This window comes from Gopherus flavomarginatus, chromosome 12 (assembly GCF_025201925.1).
Source record: "Gopherus flavomarginatus isolate rGopFla2 chromosome 12, rGopFla2.mat.asm, whole genome shotgun sequence".
Lineage (NCBI taxonomy): Eukaryota > Metazoa > Chordata > Testudines > Testudinidae > Gopherus > Gopherus flavomarginatus.
The window spans coordinates 51991670-52013668 of NC_066628.1; the positions used below are offsets into that span (position 1 = coordinate 51991670).

A 21999-nucleotide genomic window follows, 5' to 3' on the forward strand; every position below is an offset into this window, starting at 1 on the left:
GCAAGAGCATGAGGGCCAGCTTCAGGGCAGACTGTTAAGAACCAGGGCTTAACCCCACATCGTCTGGGAGTTCTAGATTTAGATTTTATCAGTCAAGTGTGAACTCCTCAGGCACTAAAATAGCCTTAACATGGAGTCACAGACGGTCTCCTTGGGCACTCCAATCGATCTTGTCACCTATCCTTAGTGATAGATGGTCCCTTACACCAAAAATCATCATAGTCAGGTTACTTCTGGTCCCAAAGGACCAGTCACTTATCCCAGATCAATTGCACTTTAGATCTTAAACCAAAGACAACCCTTGTAGCCAATCCTATAATAAACTATCTACAGATTTATTAACTAGGAAAAGGAAATAGTTATTTACCAGGTTAAAGCAGGAAAACTCACACACACACACACACACACACACACACACACGTGTTACAGTTTTAAGTTTAAAAAATTAATAGAAGCTTCTATAATAAGTAAGTTCTGTATGTTCCTTAAGGCTAACCCAGCCAGACACTAGGGATCTTTTGCTTATACTTAGTAATCCTTGCCCCTCAAAGTCCAAGCCAGATAAACATACAGCTTCTCCCTGCCCACGTCCAGACTAACCCGCTGTATCGGCGGGTTAAAATCGATTGCTCGGGGATCAATATATCGCGTCTAGTCTGGACGCGATGTGTCGATCCCCGAGCGCGCTTACATCGATTCCGGAACTCCACCAACCCGAACAGAGTTGCGGAATCGACACGGAGAGCCGCGGACATCGATCCCGCGCCGTCTGGACGGGTGAGTACCTCGATCTTAGAAATTCGACTTCAGCTACGTTATTCACGTAGCTGAAGTTGCGTATCTAAGATCGATTTTCCTCCCCTAGTCTGGACGTGGCTCCTGTTAGGGCTTGGAGTTACAAGTTCAGCGGTTGGGAGGAATTCATTTGCACATCTCTTCATTGTGTGTGGTGGGGGAGCAATCAACAAAGTCTTTTGTCCTGTGATGTCCTACAATGGTTCATCTGGTGTTGATGGACCTTCTTTTTTTGGGGAGGAGAGAACACCTCCTGGGCAATTGGTATTTCATGTTTGTTAATGCTTCTCTCCTGCCTGGTGGTTTACAGTTACAAAGCAAACCCGTAAGTATTCACTTAGAACATGGGATGAGATAAGTGAGATTAATGCAGGCAGGAAGTTACAAGCGTTTAATAAGGTCTGAACACTAAGCACATTTATTATAACTCTGATACCTGCATTAACAATCCTAACAGAACGGGCAGCCAGCCTGGTTGCAGCTCTGCTTTTGTCAGTGTTCGCTTGGGACCCAGGGACCTGGGCATTAGCTGGCAGCTGATCTGCCAGCATCACAAGGCCAATGCCCTCGCCAGGGGGACAGGAACCATGTCACCCTGGCTGTAGGCTTCAAATACCTTTTTGAAATGCATCATCTCCCCAGAGAAGGCTTCAAGCTTCCACTGCCTCTGATTTCAAATGAGTTCAAAGCAGAGGAAGGAGGAGGATCACATTGTGCCTAAGGAATGGGAAGAGCATTCTGGGAACTCCTCACCTCCCTGGCCTTTGGATGGTAACTGACCTGGCTGCATGATGTCCTCCTCCCCCAGCAAACACATTGCCTGGTGGGCCCTACTCACAGGCCACAGCCCACACAGACATCAAGCCTCACTCATGGGCAGAGTGCCAGGAAAGGGGGTGAGTCAGGGCCATGCGCAGGCAGCTGGGAGGAGTTTTAGCCCACCCATGGGAATTTCCTGGCTTTGTCTGTCGCTGTTTACTGTACTTGCCCCCTTCCCCAGCCTTGTGAAATGGCCAGAGAGGCATGTGAGTAACCCTTGTGTGACTTGGCTCCTGCCCAGCTCTTTCCCCACAGCCAGGTGGTGTCTTGTGTTCTGGGAAGTTGTCAGGTCTGTGTGCAAGCCGTGGGGCTGTGTGCACAGGGTATGGGCTTTGCCTGTCAACACAACTGCAAGCTTCCTTGTTTTGCAAACTTCACAGAAACAGCTGCCATTGCGCTGACGCTGCGCACTGTCTTGGGGCAACAAGAGCAAGGGACTGTTTGAATCAGCTGAGTAAACCGCAGAGTCCTGTTAGTGCATTAACTCACTGGTGTGGAGAACATGAAGAGGGATGTGGAATTTACCCCTTCACAAAACACACGAACCAGGGCTCACCCAATGAAATTCATAGCCAGTGCAGCAGGTTTAAAACAAACAAAGGAAACACTGCTTCACAAAATACAGTCAACCTGGGCAGGGCCGGCTTTAGGCCAATTCCGCCAATTCCCCCGAATCGGGCCCTGCGCCTAAGAGGGCCCCGCACCCAGGGAGAATCCCTTCCCTGGCTAGAGGTGCCTTTTTAATTTTTACTCACCTGGTGGTGCTTCGGGTCTCCAGCGGCACTTCGGCGGCGGGTCCTTCACTTGCTCTGGGTCTTTGGCGGCACTTCGGTGGTGAGTCCTTCAGTGCCGCCAAAGACCTGGAGCAAGTGAAGGACCCACCGCCGAAGTGCCGCTGAAGACTCAGAGCCCCACGTGTTTACAAGCCCCACGTGTTTTTTTACAGGTGTGTTTTGGTTTTTTGTTTTTTTTTTAGTCATCCCTGTCGGGGCCCCGTTGAAACTGTTCGAATTGGGCCCCGCACTTCCTAAAGCCGGCCCTGAACCTGGGGAACTCTGCCAGAGGATGCTGTGAAGGCCAAAACTATAACTGGGTTCAAAAAAAGTTACACAAGTTCCTGGAGGATAGATCCATAAATTGCAATTAGCAAAGATGGTCAGGGACACAACCCCATGCTGTGGGTATCCCATTCCCTCTGTCAGAAGCTGGAACTGGACTACAGGGGATGGCTCACTTGATAATTGCCTTATTCTGTTCATTCCCTCTGAAGCACCTGACCCTGGCCACTGGTGGAAGTCAGAATATTAGGCCAGATGGACATGGGTCTCAGCTAGTATGGCCGATCTTTCATACTTAGCTTATGCCAAGGCTCTTCTGACTCAGAGTATGGGAGAGGCAGACCGTGGCAGGACTCATCACTAGCTGGGAGAAGTTAAATGGATTCACCTTCTGTGCAACACCCCAAGTTTCCCGAACAGCTGTAGCCCAAATCAAGCGATCCAGTAAATGGCCAGTGCTGTGGGGCGGGTCAGGTTCCTAGCGAGAAGCTGCCAGAAAGAATATGAATGTTGAAGTTAGTGCCTGCTCCGGCCAGGGACGTGTGCTCCTGGCAAGTTTGTCTACACTGCCAAGTTTTGTTGACAAAACTTATATCGATGCCCAAATGTCAACAAAAGTCGCCAAAGGGCGTTTGCACTTGCTCCCTCTGTCGACAGATCATGTCCACTCTGGGGACACCATCATGGACAAGGTGAACAATGCACCAGGTGGGGGGTATGTATCCCACAGTGCAGTGTTGTGGATGGAAGCGCTGATCGCTGCCCATCTGGGATTCTCTCCGAGTTCTCCCACAGCCCCCTCAGCTGCCGGGAGCAGCATCATGAGCAGCCTTGTGAGCTCTCCGTGCTGAGGAACGGCAAAGCAGCACCGCAGTCTGTCCCCGTCCTGCTGCAGCAGCCGCCTGCCAGCCGCTGTGTTCCCAGTGCCGGGCAGAATGGGAGCAGGCCAGTGATTTGCTCTTTGTTTGTTCCCAAAGGGAGCAGCACACAGATACTTCCCAGAGCTTTGACAGAGGAGGGCGCCTGCCTGCGAGGCAGCAGAGATCCAGCCTCTGAGCAGAACGATCAGGGCAGGCATTGTGGGATACTGGCAGAAGCAGCAGTGTCTACATTGGCTTCTTGTTGACAATAAAGGGAGGGGTAAAGACAAAAGCCTGTTGTGGGGGTGGAAGTTTTTGTTGCCAAAATGGGGTGTTTTTCACGACAAAAGTCCCAGTGCAGTGCACACCCAGTGCAGCGTGCAAATGGTGCAGTGTGTAAATGGTGCAGCGTGCAAATGGTGCAGTGTATACGCTCTTGCTGTTTTGTCCCCAAAAGGCCATTTCTGGCAACAAAACTTGACAAGCCCGCTGTAGACAAGCCCTCTGTCACGGAGTCCCCGGGCGATGCTCTGGAACTGCTCCCCACCAAGCCAGGCAGGACTTTGGGGAGCCTCCTCTCCCTTGGAGCAGACTACCTTTAGAGTAACTAGATCAGCTGAAGGTGCAACTCTTCCAGGCAAGCCCAGGCCCAGCGTCACAGGTTTTGTTGGTTTAAAAAACCCACAAAGTTGTATTTGAAGCTTTCTGAACCTTGCCATGGAAGCTGTGTGTGTGCAGAGACTTCCTGAGACTGGACTCAAAAGGTAAAGTCCAGACAAGGGCCTACACCCAGTGATGCTGATTTATGTGAGACTCTTTCAAAGAGCCACAGGAAAGCTTTAGAATAAATCAGGTTCTTCCATCAGAATCCAAGCACAGACAGATGGGTGCAGAGTTTAGGGGAAGGGGAAAAACAAATAGGGATTTTAAAAAACCATATAAGTCATCTAGATTCCCTGTGGGCAGCACAGCAGAAGTTCCTGTATAAGAGGAAACAAAATGTCACCAGGGTAGAGGGCTAGATCTCGCCTTAGAGGGGCGGCTCCAGGCCCCAGCAGGCCGAGCGCGTGTTGGGGCGGCAAGCCGCGGGGCGTGCTCTGCCGGTCGCCACGGGGGGCGCGCTCTGCCAGGGCCACGAGGGCAGCTCTGCCGGGGCCGTGGGGGGCTCTGCTGGTGCCGCGGGGGGGCGCTCTGCTGGTGCCACGCAGGTTGCCTTCGGCAGCTTGCCTGTGGAGGGTCCGCTGGTCCTGCGGCTTCAGGGACCTCCCACAGGCAAACTGCCGGAGGCAGCCTGCCTGCCGTGCTTGGGGCGGCGAAAGGCCTCTCACCTTCAAATATATCCCTAAGCTGTCCCCCAATTCATAGAGGTCTCTCAAAATGTCACTGGGGCAAGATTGGAAGGAACTATCTATCTGGTGACCTGACTCTCCATCCTGGGTTCTTGCCCTGCTTTGAGTGAAATTAATCATTTGAGTTGTAATATTTCTGGATTTAGAATATTTATACAGATCCTTCTTTTGTTAAGGAAAGTGGAATCTGAGCACAACCTCGGTGAGTCTAGTACTGAAAAGAAACTCAAGAAGAGGTTATAGGGCAATCGTGAGTATCTTTTCCAACCTCCTAGCTGACTGTGTGCAGGGTTATAGGAGCTAGGGGTTGGGCTTGTCCCATGTCGGTGCTTTCAGAAAGTTATACCCACTGCGCACTCCGAAGTGACTTGAAAACAGGATGTAGCTTCTCCAGGTAACTCGGGTGATTTTGAAAATGTTACCGTGTTCTAGTGCCAGCATGTTCCACTCATCCCAGGCAACGGCCCTTTTTGTTCTGTTTTTTGAACGTTTTGCTATAGGCAGCACAGCAAAAGTGGACTCTGAAGAGAAACTTATAAATGGAGGGGAGAGGGGCCTCAGCTTGCTTCTGACACAGGCACTATGGCTATGACATGCCCCAGTTCTGCTGAGAAATGCATGCAGGCAAATGGAACAAAACTAGCTTGTTTAGCTAGAGAGACTCTTCTGCTGAGATCTGCTCTGTCACTGTAACTCTCAATTTTGCTTTGAGAAGTGGAGTCGATGGCTGGGAACCAGAGTCCTGAGGAGGATCAGTCGCTGAAGAACCTGCAGGAAGATGCCTGGGGATGGACTTGAGCAAATGGTCTGGTGTGTCTGTTTCTCTTACCCCTGCGTGGGGTGGCTGAGTAGCTGTATTTCCCCAGCCCTAATGCCCGGTAGGACTTGCCACACAAACTGCTAGCAGCACATTCTCGAGTCACAGAGAGAACTCTGAAATCTCTTCTCATCACTCGGTCTGTGGTGGCCAGACTGTTTGCTGGGCCTTTATTACCCACGGCCAGCGGTACAGGGCTGCCTCTTCCAGCAGCTGAGAGAGGACTTTATAGGGTTGTTTCCCACTGAGCGTCTTTTCCTGCCTCAGGACTGTCAGGTTCCATCCCTTTCTGGCGGGGAGTGGGGAATAGACAGGATTTCATGATGCTTTGCCTGGCTTAATACTTGGAGCTGCTTATTTATATCACATGCTTTTTTCACTGGATTTCCACACTTACTGAAACCTTGTTTTCCCATTACATGAGGACATTAAATCAATGCAAGTAACTTGGGTTGGATAAGCAGGCAAATGTCCTGTGTGTTTAGTACGAATCGGGACAAGTCCTTGTTTCAGAGGTTCTCAGGCAATAGCGGTTCCCCTGGAAGTTCTCAGGCAATAGCGGTTCCCCTGGTTTCCATCAGTACGTGTGTTGTGCCCCTGATTCCACCCATGAGTAACATTCACTACTTCTCTCCCCTCACTTGCGTGCACACTCTGTAGGTACAGGTCTGCCACTGAGGTGCCTGCCATTGGTGCGGCCCTGGCAAATCCATGTCCCTCCCCAGCTACCGGGTGATGCATTCACTGTATGGGATCTCTGGCCGTTAGGCTTCCTGCAGCAGATGGGCCCAGCTCTGAAATGGGGGATGATGCAGCAGGTGCAGAGAATAAAGACACTGTGAGAACTTGATAAACTAATGCCTAGTTTCTGTGTCGCTCTGCATGGAGGGAAGGACAAGCAGTGCTAGTATGAATAATGCTGCTGTAAATCAAAACGTGTTCAGGTTTTTCATATGTTTTATTTTTAATTGTTTTAAACAATTTTAAATCTGCCCCAATTTTCATACAAAAATGTAATTCAAGCCCTGGTAGTTCCTATGAGAAACATGCAGGGTGAGCTAGTGGGAAGGGTCCCTTTTAGTGGCAGCAGGACATGGCTGGTGTTTTGGCTGCTTTGGCTTTGGTTAGGTGGTTTTACACACAATTGTACGTAACAAATTATAAAAGAAAAAAGTACAAAATAAAACTGTATCTTTTTGCCCTAGTGACAGCCACCTCCTCCTGCAGCTTAAAATCTGTGTACTGTGTTAAAGACCACTCCTGTGTCAATCTCCTGTCTTTTACCCTCATTCTCCATAAGGGCCCCCAAAAGGTTAATCCGGCCCTGATTAGGAAGTGAATATGAGGCATGTTGGTGTCTGGCGGAGGGTCATAGAAATATGCGGCAGGAAGGGACGTTGAAAAGTCTTCAAGTGCAGCCCCCTGCACTGAGGCAGAACCAGAGGAGTTTGTCCAACCTGTTCTTAACAACCTCCAATCACAGAGATTCCCCAGAGTTTAACTCCCCTTAGCTGTAGAAAGTTTGTCCTAATATCTAACCCGAATCTCCCCTTGCATGGGGAACAATTGATCACGTCCTTTTTATAACAGCACTTATGGTATTTGAAGACTTGGCTGTTCCCCCCTCCCTGCTCTTCTTTTCTCAGGTCTAAACAGGCCCGGTTTTGTAACCCTTTCTCACAGGTTTTCTAACAGTACTTCCTGTTTTGTAATAGTGCGTGTGTGATTGTTCCTTCCTGAGTGTAGTACTTTGCACTTGTCATTATTGAATTTCATCTTGATTTCAGACCAATTCTCTAATCTGGCAAGGTCATTTTGAATTCTAATCCTGTCTTCCAAAGTATTTGCAACCCTCCCAGCTTGGTGTCATCTGCAAATTATATAAGGATACTCTCTGCACCAGGAGTCATCAATTAGTTTTTGTCAAGGTCCAAATTTCTTGGTCAAGGTATAGTCATGGCCCAGGCTCCAGAGAAAATAATACAAAATAATAAAAATAATGATAATAAATACATAAAAATATTTCTCTGTCTGTTCAAAAGTGTCTTGTGGTCTGGATTTGGCCCGTGTCCTGCCTATTGCCTACCCCTCTTCCACACCATTATACAAGCCATCAATTAAAATGTTCCATAGTACCAGACCCAGGACAAATCCCAGTGGGCCCCCAATAGCTCGGCCCCCCCAGTTTGACAACCAAACATTGATAATGACTCTGAGTATGATCTTTCAACCAGTTATGTACCCACCTGATAGCAATTTATTCTAGACTATATTTCTCTGGTTTGCTGATAAAAATGTCACGTGGGACTGTGTCAAAAGCCTTACTAAAATCAAGATCTATCCTATCTACCACTTTCCTTCATCCACTAGGCTAGTAACCTGTCAAAGAGGGAAATTAAGTTGATTTGTCATGATCCATGGATGGAGCCTGATCCCCCACATTTGGGGGGGCTGGGCATGCCTAGACTGTGGACACCCCCTCCACACTCAGTGTCCTCCCCCCTGAGGCCCCGCCCATGCTCCATCCCTGTTCTACCCAGACCATGCTCCAGCTCATCCCCCTCCACCAAGGCTCCCCCCTGCTACTCGCACCTTTCTGCCTCCTACCCTGAAGTCCCCACTGCTCATGCCTTTTTGCCCTCTCCCAAGCCACTGTGAAGCTGGGAGGGGGGTGCATGGCCTCAACTGCAGTACCTGGCAGAAGCCATGGGGCAGGGGCACATGGCCCCAGATGCAGCCTGCCCACCCCCTGCAAGTAGGGTGACCAGACAGCAAATGTGAAAAATCAGGACAGTGGGTCTGGGGGAGGGGGGGGGCGTGTAATAGGAGCCTATATAAGAAAAAGACCCAAAAATCGGGACTGTCCCTATAAAATCAGGACATCTGGTCACCCTAACTGCAAGCTGTGGGGCAGGGATGCATGGCCCCAGCTCCAGCCCCCGCTGCAAGCTGGGGCTGGAACCTGGACTTCTATCATATCCCCCTGTAGTTGTTTCTTTTCCAATTGAACAGTCCTGGTCTCATTAATCTCTCATCATACAGAAGCAGTTCCATACCCCTCATCATTTTTGTTGCCTTTTTCTGTATCTTTTTCAATTCCAATATATCTTTTTTGAGATGGTGTTGTCCCACAAACGTACACAGGATCATTTTAGGGGTTAAGACAAAGATGCCACATTTATTATTAATCCGTAACTATTAGCAAATACCTTAATGCTTATACACATACACTCACACACACACACACACACACACACCAAAATGTTCTGCAGCTGCTGGATAGTTACCAGTCCTGATTGCAGTTTGAGTTCGCAGCTTGGGATCGGAGCTCGTGGCAGCTAACTGGCCAGGAAAGCTGAGCACGAGGAGGAGCCGGGTCTCTGTCGGGCGCGCACCGATGCTCCTTGACGTTGGTAGCAGAACGTTACCCAAAGTCTCTCATCTCACCCTTCCCTTTTTATAGGAGTTTAGTTTGGATTCAAAGTTCCTAGGTCTTGCTGTGTCACGCCGCCTCTGGGTTTGCTTGATCACCCGTCAATTGCAGGCGTGACTGTCAGCCTGGGACCTGGCTTTGATCTTCCTTCTGTTGTTTCTTTTTAGGGTGGATGCTTCTTGCTTGAGTTAGGGCTGTTGTCTAGTTCTTCAGCCGTTGGTATTTGAACTTTATCTCATCAGGACGGGCTGGTGCTGGAGGTTGATTCTATCACCCATGCATACCTCATTCACACATCTCAACTAGACTAATAAAATTACAGTATGGCTTGCAAAAATGGGGGCTGCAGCACAAGCCTTCTACAAAATGGAGTCAGCATTTTAAAATGGGTTTTGAGTTACAATATTGCACAGAAGTTACAATGTTACAATGTAGGCAAAATGGCAAGTGTAATGAAATGGTGAACAGAAGTTACAATGGTACAGTGACTAACTAAAAACAATTTCATTCACATTGGTTCTACAATGGGGCGACCAGATCTACCTACAATATACAAGATGCAGGGATACCATAGAGTTATATAGCAGCAATATGCTATTTTCTGTCTTATTATCTATCTCTTTCCTAATGATTCCCAACAGTCTGTTCACTTTTTTGTTCCTTGGTCAGGAATGAGTCTGAAGTGGTTGTCCCTGGTTACTGTCCCCTCTTTCTAAAACACAAAGCTGGGCTCAGGACATTCCAAGAACTTACTGGACATTTTGGGTTCTGAGAACAGGACCAGGTGGCTGTGCCTGGAGTGGCGAGGGGACTAGCAGCACAGTAGTGCATGCAGGAGACCAGTGTGGCAGGGTGAGATGGAATGGATAGGAGCTCTCTGCACACACTGTATTAGTGTCAGATCCATCCATCCTTTCCTGCTGTTACTTTAGCATGTGAGTGATGGCTGGAGAAGCCATGGGGACATTATGGGATCATGACTGGGAGGGGAGATGGGCTGGTGGGGCACCAATGGGAGGGGCATGCGTCCACCACAATCCTGTTCCAGAGTCCATCTCTGCTTTTTTACCAGATGCTGCATGCGATATTCTTCCTTGGACGAATACATAACACTCCCATAGAGCCCAGAGAGTTTCTCCCTGAGCCTTATCAAGATACATTCAAACATCTCTACCCAGCCCCATTTGAGCAGCGTACAACGCACCTTCCCACCAAAACACCTTACGCCATCCTTCTTGATTACATATGTATTCTCTGTGTGTATCCTGTGTTTGTGCTAGTCCCTGAGATACAGGGCCAGAGCCTCAGCTGGTGTCATTAGCACAGTTCCATTTAAATCAGTGACGGAGATGGAGAATGGATAATTAAAGAATAGCCTGACCCCAAGCAGAAATTCTCCTCTGACCTCTAGCAGCGCATGGCTGCTTGCATGCTGAAGTAGAAGTGTTACTATATAGGAATGCGATTCCTAGCTAATGTAACAGTGTGTTCTCATTATCGATATCTTTGACTCCCACTAACCTCCTGGCCTCAGTGAGACCCTGTGGCAGTAAGTTCCACAGGCTAATTATATGATGTGTAAAGGTTTCCTTTTGTCAGTTTGCTTTTTAGTGCCTTTCATGCCATTGTCATCACCGTCTGCCATTGTTACCTAGTCTCCTGTCTGGGTTAGGTCCCTCGGAAACTCTTCAGTCTTCAATAACTGAAAGGTTCTGGCTCCTCTGAAAGTGCTGCCCCCTCATTGCTCACCCCCTTTTCTGGATCATTCAGTATAACAAACAGCACCAATACTACTTTTGAATCCAGGGCCCTGCTGATGGCGTGAAAGTTGATTTATTCCTACTGCTTTACAGAACTACTAATTGTGATATGTAACTTAGCATTTAAATCAGCTTCTGTACCAGATGACTGGAGGATAACTAATGTGACATCAATTTTTTTAAAAGGCTCCAGAGGCGATCCCAGCATTTACAGGCCATAAGCCTAAGTCCAGTACCAGGCAAATTGAGGGTTTGTCTTCACTAACCTTGCTAAATCAGCACTGCTGCCATCAGTGCAGTGGCACCAATTTAGCAAGTCTGGCGAAGATGCGCTAAATTGATTGGAGAGCACGCTCCCTTTGACTGCTGTACTCCATCTCAACGAGAGGCGGAAGTGACGTCGACTTAAGCTACTAAGCTTATGTAACTTAACTAGTGTAATTTACGTTGACTTTCAATGGCAGTGTAGACCAGCCCTGAGACTACTGTAAAGAACAGAATGATCAGACACACAGATGAACACGATATATTAGAGAAGAGTCAATGGTTTTTTTTTGGTAAAGGGAAATCGGGCCTCACTAATCTACTAGAATTATTTGAGGGGGTCAACAAGCATGTGGACAAGGGTGATCCAGTGGATATAGTGTACTTAGATTTTCAGAAAGCCTTTGACAAGGTTGCCCACCAAAGGCTCCTAAGCAAAGTAAGCTGTCATGGAATAAAAGTGAAGGGCCTTTTATGGATCAGTAACGGGTTAAATTTTAGGAAACAAAGAGTAGGAATAAATGGTCAGTTTTCAGGATGGAGAGAGGTAAATAGGGGTATTCCCTAGGGGTCTGTACTGGGACTAGTGCTGTTCAACGTATTCATAAATGATCCAGAAAAAGGGTTAAACAGTGAGGTTGCAAAATTGCAGATGATACAAAACTACTCAAGATAGTTAAGTCCAAAGCAGATTGCAAAGAGTTACAAAGGGATCCCATAAAACTGAGTGACGGGGCAACAAAATAGCAGATGAAATTCAATGTTGATAAATACAAAGTAATGCACATTGGAAAACACCACCCCAACTATACATATAAAAGGATGGGGTTAATATTAGCTGTTTCCACTCAAGAAAGATCTTGGAGTCATTGTGGATAGTTCTTTGAAAACATCCACTCAGTGCGCAGCGGCAGTCAAAAATGCTAACAGGATGTTAGGAATCATTAAAAAAGGGATAGAGAATAAGACAGAGACTATCTTATTGCCCTTATATAAATCCATGGTACGCCCACATCTCGAATACTGCGTACAGATGTGGTCTTCTCAGCTCAAAAAAGATATACTGGCACTAGAAAAGGTTCAGAAAAGGGCAACTAAAATGATTAGGAGTTTGGAACGGGTCCCATAGGAGGAGAGATTAAAGAGGCTAGGACTCTTCAGCCTGGAAAAGAGGAGACTAAGGGGGGGATATGAAAGAGGTCTATAAAATCATGAGTGATGTGGAGAAAGTGGATAAGGAAAAGTTATTTACTGTTCCCATCATATAACTAGGGGTCACCAAATGAAATTAATGGGCAGTAGGTTTAAAACAAATAAAAGGAAGTTCTTCACGCAGCGCACAGTCAACCCGTGGAATTCCTTGCCTGAGGAGGTTGTGAAAGCTATAACCTATAACAGGGTTTAAAAGAGAACTGGATAAATTAATGGTGGTTAAGTCCATGAATGGCTATTAGCCAGGATGGGTAAGGAATGGTGTCCCTAGTCTCTGTTCGTCAGAGGGTGGAGATGGATGGCAGGAGAGAGATCACTTGATCGTTACCTGTTAGGTTCACTCCTCTGGGGCACCTGGCATTGGCCACTGTCGGTAGACAGATAAGGGGCTAGATGGACCTTTAGTCTGACCCAGTGTGGCCGTTCTTATGGTGTCCCTAGCCTCTGTTTGCCAGAAGCTGGGAATGGGCGACAGGGGATGGATCACTTGGTGATTCCCTGTTCTGTTCATTCCCTCTGGCGCACCTGGCATTGGCCACTGTCATGATATAGACAAGACACTTATGTTCTTAGGTTTCTGTTTTGTAGCCAATCTGTGCCCCAAGACAGCACTTCCCCTCTCGCCCCTATGACTACATTGTGTCTTTAAATGGCTTCTATGAGGGACTTTGTCACAGACCCTTGAAGAGTTCCCATCGTTACAGTGACCAGCTGCGGTTTAACTACTCTGTGCCTGACACAGGCACAACATTCTGGTTTTCAAGAGGTGCTAGTTTGTCCTGCTGCTCTGGGCGTTTTCTTCTGAAGAATGATGTCATCCCTTGGGGAGTGGAACATGGATGCAGAGTCTTAGGGTATGTCTACATCTACAATTTTGCAGTGCTGGTTGTTACAGCTGTATTAGTACAGCTGTATAGGGCCAGCGCTGCAGAGTGGCCACACTTACAGCAACCAGCGCTGCAAGTGGTGTTAGATGTGGCCACACTGCAGCGCTGTTGGGCGGCTTCAAGGGGGGTTCGGGGAACGCGAGAGCAAACTGCGGGGAAGCAGGTCTCCTTCCCCGGTTTGCTCCAGTGTTCCCCGAACCCCCCTGCAAGCAGATCTCCTTCCCCGCGGTTTGCTCTCGCGTTCCCCGAACCCCCTCCCCGCAAGCAGGTCTCCTTCCCCGTGGTTTGCTCTCGCGTTCCCCGAACCCCCCTGCAAACCGCGGGGAAGGAGACCTGCTTGCATGGGGGTTCGGGGAACGCGAGAGCAAACCGCGGGGAAGGAGACCTGCTTGCACGGGGGTTCGGAGAACGCGAGAGCAAACCGCGGGGAAGGAGATCTGCTTGCACGGGGGTTCGGGGAACGCGAGAGCAAACCGCGGGGAAGGAGACCTGCTTGGGGGGGGATTCGGAGAACACCGGAGCAAACCGCGGGGAAGGAGACCTGCTTGATTACCAGAGAGGTATCCTCAGGTATGCTGGGATACCTGCTTATTCCACGGAGGTCAAGAAAAGCGCTGGTAAGTGTCTGCACTTGATTACCAGCGCTGGATCACCAGCGCTGGATCCTCTACACCCGAGACAAAACGGGAGTACAGCCAGCGCTGCAAACAGGGAGTTGCAGCGCTGGTGATGCCCTGCAGATGTGTACACCTCCTAAGTTGCAGCGCTGTAACCCCCTCACCAGCGCTGCAACTTTGTGATGTAGACAAGCCCTTAGTGACTAATGTATGTTCCCAGGTGACGGAAGTGAAACGTTTCACTACCATCCAGGAGCTAACAAGCTTCCTGCAGAGCTTTAATGTGCAACTGTGGAATGAATCACCGGAGGGACCTCATGCGCTGCATGCCACTGAGTTCACCTTTTCAGCCTCAGTTATCACTTGCTGCTTCTACGATGATGCCCAGGGTGGTGCTGATCTCCAACGCTTCTATGGCACCGCCCTCTCATGTAAAGGGCGCCATGAAAGATGCATCATGATCAAGTTGTCCTCTGAAAAAACATGGCACAAGGCTATGGCCTATGCAGTGCATCACGGGGTCACTGGCCCGGCCATCACCTTCCCTGAGGAGGTGTGGAGCCAGGCCTTTCAATTTAATGTTAAAGAACAAAAGTATCAGGAGAAGTCACCCTGTAAGAAGTGTCAGCAAATGTTTAGGAATGTGAACTTTCGGCCCCCGGCCCTTCCCATTGCCCCCACAAATGGGGACAAGTGGCAGTATGAGAACTGCGCTGAGGTGGAGTCCCTGAGCAAGCTCATGCTGGGGACCAGAGTGGTGGAGGAGGGGGTTTGGTCAACAAGGACACCCCCTCTAAACTATGAAGCCATAGAAAGGGACTTAACAGGTAAAATCGAGGCAAAAATTAAAGCAAATCTTATTCAGAAACTGCAGTCAAGACAGTCCAAGGCCAAGCCATTACAGTTTTCCGATCCCCAGTGACTGAGTGTGGCAGTGGTGGGGGAGTCAGGCTGGCATTCTGTGCAGCTCAGGCACCCTCCTGATTGGGGGCTGTTACAGGGGTCACAGGCTGCTCTGGTTCTACTTCCCCATCCAACACAGCCCACAGCAGCAGAGCCCACCCAGAGTGCATGTGCTACGGGGACACCCCGCAGCCCTGCTCCTCCCATATACTTGCTTGCAAGTGGTGTACAGGGTCTGTGTGCTGAAGGGAGCATGCCCCCCAGCATCTAACTGGATAAGGACTAGGGTAGAGGGAGGCACAGCTCATGTGTCTCTGAAGCTGTTTGATTGGTAATTCAGCCTATGCCACCTCCTGACCCTTGAGGAGAAAAGAGAAACAAAGGGGACTTGCTAAGGCTTTGATGCAGCCCCTGGGTCCAGGCTCTCCACTCAGATCCCAGTTCCTAGCCTATTGCACCAACACAGGAGGCTGCACTAACTTTGGAGCCTGTTAGTGTTTGTGGGAGGCTCCATTTAGAACAAGTCCCTTCCTGCAACAGAGCTGCCATCTTGGGCCCCAGCTAGTCCATCCCCCAGGGACCAATACATAACTGCTTCTGATTGCACATTCCCTCGTGTTTCAGCCAGCCCTTCGCTTGGGGGGGCTGTTCCACAGCCTGACCCATCTCCCAACTTTTCCTTTTCTTAATATCATCTCCTTCCCCGGTGTTTTTCTGCATGGGTCCCCTGGGAACAATTCCACTGCCTCCCAGCTGTTCGCACCCTTCAGACATTTAGCTGGTGATGCTGCTTCCCACCTAATCTAACACTCACAGCTCTGACTTGGCCAGTGGCACTCTCTGGGGATACCGTAGCTCACAGAGCCATTGGGGACACCTTGAGTTCAGAGATGGTCAGTGACAGACACCCAACTGTGAATTCCCCATTACCAGAAACTGTCATGAGCTGGAGTGAGACCTCTTCTCTTTCCACAAACTGCCCCTCAGGAGGGATGTGGAGTGTCCAAGCCCCACCTCCCTGGACAAGGATCACCAAGTATAGTACGCCCACACTATAACGCCCTTCACAATAGCAAACCTGGTCCCTGGATCCCACCTCCAGCCCTGCCCGGGGGGCAGAGAGCTCCGCCTGCCCTGGGGTTACAGCCGGGCAGATTGCTCCTCTGGCCCCAGGGCGCCAGCTGTGGTTCCGGGACTAGAGGAGCTCTCAGCTCTGCTGCGGGACTTGAGGTGTCAGCCCCTCCCAGCAGGGCTCTTTCCCTATAACAAGCCCCTAGCTATAATGACCAGATGGCTTGGATTCCCAGGGGTTCATTAGAGCGAGGGCATACTGTATGCTCCCACCTAAGACCAGACTCTTCCTCCTCACTTGGGGGCAGATGCTTCCCCTTACACAGAAATGGAGCTCTTGTGTGTCTGGCACTGTGGGACTACAGCCTGCTGTACTGGAAATGCAGAGAGTGGGCATGAGGTGGCTTTACATTAGACTGTAAATGCTTCTGCTGTGGGACCTGTTCTTCCTAGCTGTTGGTACAGCACCCAGCACAGGGGGGCCCTTCAGTGCCAATGCAATGCAAACAGTACAAGTTTGGTCTATTGGATATGGGTTTGGAGTCTTGTGCAGATTGGCTGGTTTTGCTATATGTAAATAAACTCACCTTGTTTTACTTAACCAACTTGAAGTTTTGGGGCAGGGACCTGTGCATCTGGGAAGCCCCTCACACACCTTCTGGGGCATTATAACAACAGTTTTGTATATCACTAAGAAGACTAAAGTGGCGAAAGACATGGCATTAAACCAGAGGGAGAAGGGAATTACACTCTGCTCTTTAATAAACTGATAGCAATGTTGAATCACTAACAAACCCCGCCACAGAGCTCCTGCCCGCAGATGGGCTCCAGTGGGCAGGCCTATTACCTCCTAGCCTAGGAGCAGCACAGGGCCAGCAGTCAAAGCAGGAAAAGGTGGGGTGGGGCGCTCCATCAACAAGGCTGCAAAGGACAGGGGAGTCATGGGACAAAGGTACTCTAGTAAACATGAGGCTGTGGTCTCTGCACATCCCAGCCCCCCAGCAGTACATTCCTCCTACCCCAGGGGGCAAGCAGGCTGACTCTCAGTCTGGAATGAATGAGAGAAAGTCTTGAATGCACAGTTTACTTTGCAATTCAAGGTAACAAAGGTCTGGGGCAGCTCCATTGCTACCACCAACCTGCTGGGAGCACACTCTGTCTTGCTGTTGCCCCCCTGCTCTCATTCTCAGATGGAGGGCTGGTGAGACTGCTGCTCAGCTACCTCTCCTGCTCCTGGATCCTAGTCTTGGTCACAGAGTAGGTGTGAGCTGCCTGGAGTCAGAGTCAGCCCCCGTCAGCTGGAAGGAAACACCAAAGTTGGACACAGCAAATTCAGCTGGGATCCCTGAGAGTGGAACGAAGCCATTGCAGCACGTCGGGCAGCCCTGTGCCATCACGGGCGCTGGTCTCCACCACAGTGATAGGCTGGTTAGCACAGGAAATGATATCTTGAATCCGGAACAGTGATTTCATCTCCACCAGGGACATGTAGCAGGGCAGGTCACTGGAGTCACATTTGGGGAGGGAGGGAAGGAGGGAGGGAGAGATAGAGATTGTGCTAAACCATCAGTGACCCAACTTAGAGCAATTGGAATTTCTGTTGAGCCATCCCTGCGAGGGGCTGCACAGGGTGACTGGTCTTTCAGAGAGTATTAGGGCCAATTTACCCACAACTAAGGCTGGTCAGCCAGCCTTGGGGTTAACTGATTGCCCGTGTGGCTGATTAGTCCTCAGTTAGGGGTGCACCTGACTGTAATAAAATAGCCAGAACTCAGTAAGGAAGGGAACCCAGCAAGGTGGGGGGCTCCTGGACAAAGGAGACTCTAGGCAAGAAACAAGGGGAGCATTCCCAATAAAATCATGGGAAAATGGATGAGAGCCAAATCCCAGCTACAGGGAGTAGACCTGGGTGAGATCTTTATGCTATGTTAGCCAAGGGACTGGTGAGAGCTCTGGGGAGCACTGGGAAGGCCTTGAGGTAGTATTCTATGTTAAGGGCAGAAGGACTGGTGAGACCAGTACTCCAGATCTGGAGAGGAGAGCTTGGGGGAGGTGTGTTGTGAACAAGGAATCTCCAACTCTGGAGCTAGGAGTTGGACTCAGGACCTGAGTGGAAGCTCCTTCCTTGTTTGGGATTTGTTCTGTTATTTAAAGGGATATTCTTCAATGCAAGAATGTTTGGACTTAATTACAAAGACAGGTTGCGAAAACTGAAGCAGCACCTCTAGTGCTGCAGCTAGTCACTCTAGGATGACAGAGGGCCCTCAGCGGAACCAGGTGAAATGGATAATCTGAAACAGGTAGAGCATTCCCCCCAGCCGACCTACCTCTCAGGGATTTATTTGGCTGCAGATGATGATATAGGCAAAAAGTGACTGCACCAGGAGTCCCAGATTTCCTCCCTTTGCCCTCCCCCATGGAAACTGATCACTTTCAGCCTGGAGGAATCCTTGCCTTACATCTTATTGAACAGGATCAGGACGGATGCCGAGGCAAGCTGCTCTGCGGAGAGGAGTGACAGGAGCTGGACGCAGGATGAAGAGATCTGGGTGGGGTTAGCTGCATCAATCATGAACTGGGAAGAAGCAGAGCGAAAGATCCAGGTGGGGAATTAATTAAAATGTAAGGCAGTCGCTTGGGAGATGCGGGTTACCCCACAGACCAGCTCCAGAACGGGGAGTGGGAGGAGATTAAAACACAAGGGAAATGAAGTGAACCCCCGTAAGTGAGAGGCCCTGGTGTAGAGTTCTAGGGCCTGGGGGCCCTTCCCTGGATTTGGAGCCTCACTCCACAGACCACTTGATGGTTATCTGGCCCCCCACAGCCATGCCTATAAACACACAGGGCCCCAGTTGCTCAGGAGTAGCACAGCTAGAGGTGATGGAGTCACCCTGCTGCAAAACGGGTGAGAGATTAGAATCAAGCCCACAAGGTGATCCAGAGGGATCTCATGAGCCCTGAGTGATAAATTGCAGGGAGAAGCTGAGGCATGAAAAATGGAAGGCCAGTGAAGAGTCTGGCCCTGAGGTGAGGCGTTCCCTCACTCCATGGCCATTTCCACTCATTCGAGGACTTTGGGCAGGAGGAGTAGGACCTGTGCTACTGTGGAAGGATCAGATTTTTCAATAAGTGTCAGTAAATGTCGATTTCACTGTACACACAAATGGGTGAAAAATTATTTCCATTGATAAGTCAAATTTACAGATAGGCAAAGTAAGAAAAATGTTGCTTGAGAATGTGAGAGACTCAGAGAATTGTCTGACCCCTCTACCCCCATTTTCTCCAATTGTGAAAATTTAAATCAATAAACATTTGAAAAAAATGCTTAAAAATAAACAGTGATATCTGCTGAAATGATTTTTAAAAAATCTATTTCTGCCAGGCCTAATTATGTCTAAACACCAGTGATTTCCCTTTAAGTGAGTATTACAATGCAAAGAACTTTACACAGTGACAGGAGGCAGCGTGGTCTGAGCATGGCCAGGACTCCTGGGTTCTATTTCATTCTGCCATTAACTTGCTGTGGGGTCTTGGGAAAGTCACTTCCTCTCTCTCTGTGCCTCTGCCTGCCCAGCTGTACAATGAGATGTATCTCCCTCTCCCAGAGGGAGCTGTTATCATTACTCAGATATGGTGGGTCAATCAGTCCTCTACATGCAGTGCAAGGCAGTTCCAATGTACCCTGAGTCAATGGAGTGTCGGGTTAGATGTTGGTGATGGGCCAGGAAAAGGTCACATTCAGAATCCAGACCCAAGGGATCTGCACTCACCAGGACAGAGCTGCAGTCTCCATAGTAACTAGGCCAGATAGGGCCCATGCAGCCCCCCAGCTCCCGAATCGTGATCTTCTTCTGGATCAGAAGGTCAGTTAGATTTGTGCCCACCTGCAAGGTTAGATGACAACACCAGCCAGAGTCAGTCTCTGTAGAGACATTTGTGTTCCTCACAACCGAGTCCATCTCCAGTTAAAGCAGCAAAGAATCCTGTGGCACCTTATAGACTAACAGACGTTTTGGAGCATGAGCTTTTGGAGCATGAGCATGCTCCAAAACGTCTGTTAGTCTATAAGGTGCCACAGGATTCTTTGCTGCTTTTACAGATCCAGACTAACACGGCTACCCTCTGATACTTGACATCTCCAGTTAGTACATCACTGAGCTGCTGGTTAAAAAGGTGACCCTTTGGGGCCTGTCTATGCTGTGAAAGAGCACTACGGCATGGGGGTAGGTGTGCTGCAAATGACACTGCCCTATTCATAAGGGAGAACCTGTAAAAGGAAGAGGATTGGATTGGATTACTAAGGCTACAGTAAATCAAAGAAGAGTGGCAGCTATGGGAAGAAACTTCCCAGCAGAAGTTCAGTCAGCAGTCACCTGCAGGGGCCCCACCCACCATTCAGGGTTTAAGGGGGTGTCACATAGAGATGGGTTTCCCTGGGACTGACCAAGTGGAGCAACATTGGCTGAACTGGCATCAGAAGGTTTCTGCTGATGTCTTCTGAGGCAGTGACGCATGCAGGTTCCTCCGAGATGGCCTTTTGTTCTGTGTAGCCGCTAGCCCGGCTGAGTCTCCCTGGCTCTGTTAACACCTTACTAACACAAATGCAACAAAATCCTGGCCCCACTGCCTCACATTGACCCACCCACCCACCCAGAGAGCAGCAGCCTGGCCCCTCATAAAGTTGATGTACAACTAGCTGAACGGTGCTGGACAGAAGTCCTGGGGTCTGGTCTCGACTGAGCACTCAGCCTTGGCCGCATTGGGTCAGCAAACGGCACCGAAGACCCTGACACTGTGAAATGCAGACAGGCCCAGCGAGCCAGAGCGCCGCCCGGTCATACCGTGGGCAGTGTGGGGGGAGGCTCCCCAAGCTCTCGGGACCCATCCTTGGAGCACAGCTGTGCAGGAAGCTGTTAAGGAGCAGGGGGGAAGGAAGATCATCACCAGACACTGCGTCGCCCAGGGGCTGGAGCTCGGAGCGCTCCCCCCCACCCCGGCTTGAGGAGGTTTCCATGTATACGGGGTTACAGTCTGGTTCAATGGCTCTCAACCCCCCTCCAAGTGCTCCAGCACCTCCCCAGGGACCCCATGGTGCTAGCCAGAGACTAGAGCCAGGCATTGCTGCCCCGTCTCGCGAACGGGCACCCCGGGAACACGCCGCCTCCCCACCCCCCGGCACCCCCCGCCCAGCCCCCTCTCTCACTCCGGACACCCCCCGGGAACACGCCCCCCCGGCACCCCCCGCCCAGCCCCCTCCCCGGGAACACGCCCCCCCGCTCCGGGTACCCCCTGCCCAGCCCCTGCTCCGGACACCCCCCGGGAACACGCCCCCCGCTCCAGTACCCCCAGCCCAGCTCCCTCCCTCGCTCCGGACACCCCCCGGGAACACGCCCCCCCCGGCACCCCCCGCCCAGCCCCCTCCCCGGGAACACGCCCCCCCGCTCCGGGTACCCCCTGCCCAGCACCCCCCGCCCAGCCCCCTCCCCGGCGAACACGCCCCCCCGGCACCCCCCGCCCAGCCCCCTCCCCGGGAACACGCCCCCCCGCTCCGGGCACCCCCTGCCCAGCCCCTGCTCCGGACACCCCCCGGGAACACGCCCCCCGCTCCAGTACCCCCAGCCCAGCTCCCTCCCTCGCTCCGGACACCCCCCGGGAACACGCCCCCCCCGGCACCCCCCGCCCAGCCCCGGCGAACACGCCCCCCCGCTCCGGTCACCCCCCCCGCTCCGGACACCCCCCGGGAACACGCCCCCCCGCTCCGGGCACCCCCCCGCTCCGGACACCCCCTGGGAACACGCCCCCCGCTCCGGGTACCCCCCCCGCTCCGGACACCCCCCGGGAACACGCCCCCCCGCTCCGGGCACCCCCCCGCTCCGGACACCCCCTGGGAACACGCCCCCCGCTCCGGGTACCCCCCGCCCCCAGACTCCTGCGGCCGAGGCAGGGTCTCCCCGGGCGGGGCCAGGATATTCTGCAGCCGCTTCACCAGCAGGGTCTTGCCCACGCCCGAGGCCCCAAGCAGCAGGTACATGGGGTAGCAGGGCCCGGGCCCTCAGCGCCAGGCCATTGCCATGGAGATGCGTTGCCCGCTTCCATTGGCGGATGCAGCAGAGGAGCTGAGCGCTCACTGGTTGGTTGTCCTGTCTCTCTGATC

At 50.9% G+C, this 21999-nt stretch overlaps 1 protein-coding gene across 5 annotated transcripts; it reads right to left on the minus strand.

Moving 5' to 3' along the window:
• Window positions 1–14130: 14130 nt before the first annotated feature.
• Window positions 14131–21979, minus strand: ARL16 (ADP ribosylation factor like GTPase 16). Of its 5 annotated transcripts, XR_007768859.1 has the most exons (6): window positions 21815–21978; window positions 20687–20744; window positions 19616–19729; window positions 18305–18420; window positions 17068–17349; window positions 14131–14344 (listed from the first exon to the last, which is right to left on the minus strand). XR_007768859.1 is itself a non-coding variant. In XM_050920075.1 (5 exons), the coding sequence occupies exons 1-5, from the start codon at window positions 21874–21876 to the stop codon at window positions 17178–17180; spliced, it is 516 nt and encodes a 171-aa protein (XP_050776032.1). In that variant the 5' UTR covers window positions 21877–21979; the 3' UTR covers window positions 16916–17177. The 5 variants fall into 5 exon arrangements, 4 of the variants coding, with proteins under 4 accessions (XP_050776032.1, XP_050776031.1, XP_050776033.1 ...); XM_050920075.1 differs by lacking the exon at window positions 14131–14344 and having other exon boundaries at window positions 16916–17349; window positions 20687–20755; window positions 21832–21979; XM_050920074.1 differs by lacking the exon at window positions 14131–14344 and having other exon boundaries at window positions 16916–17349.
• Window positions 21980–21999: the final 20 nt, after the last annotated feature.

What these genes read in the sequence shown, in the direction of transcription:
- ARL16 (XM_050920074.1), bottom strand. Translation starts at nt 21,876, where the DNA reads ATGTACCTGCTGCTTGGGGCCTCGGGCGTGGGCAAGACCCTGCTGGTG. An exon ending in GAGACTGCAGCTCTGTCCTG is followed by an intron (nt 18,421 to 19,615) that starts GTGAGTGCAGAT and finishes GCTTCTTCCCAG; the next exon opens with TTCATGATTGATGCAGCTAA. An exon ending in CTGATCCTGTTCAATAAGAT is followed by an intron (nt 17,350 to 18,304) that starts GTAAGGCAAGGA and finishes ATGTGACTCCAG; the next exon opens with TGACCTGCCCTGCTACATGT.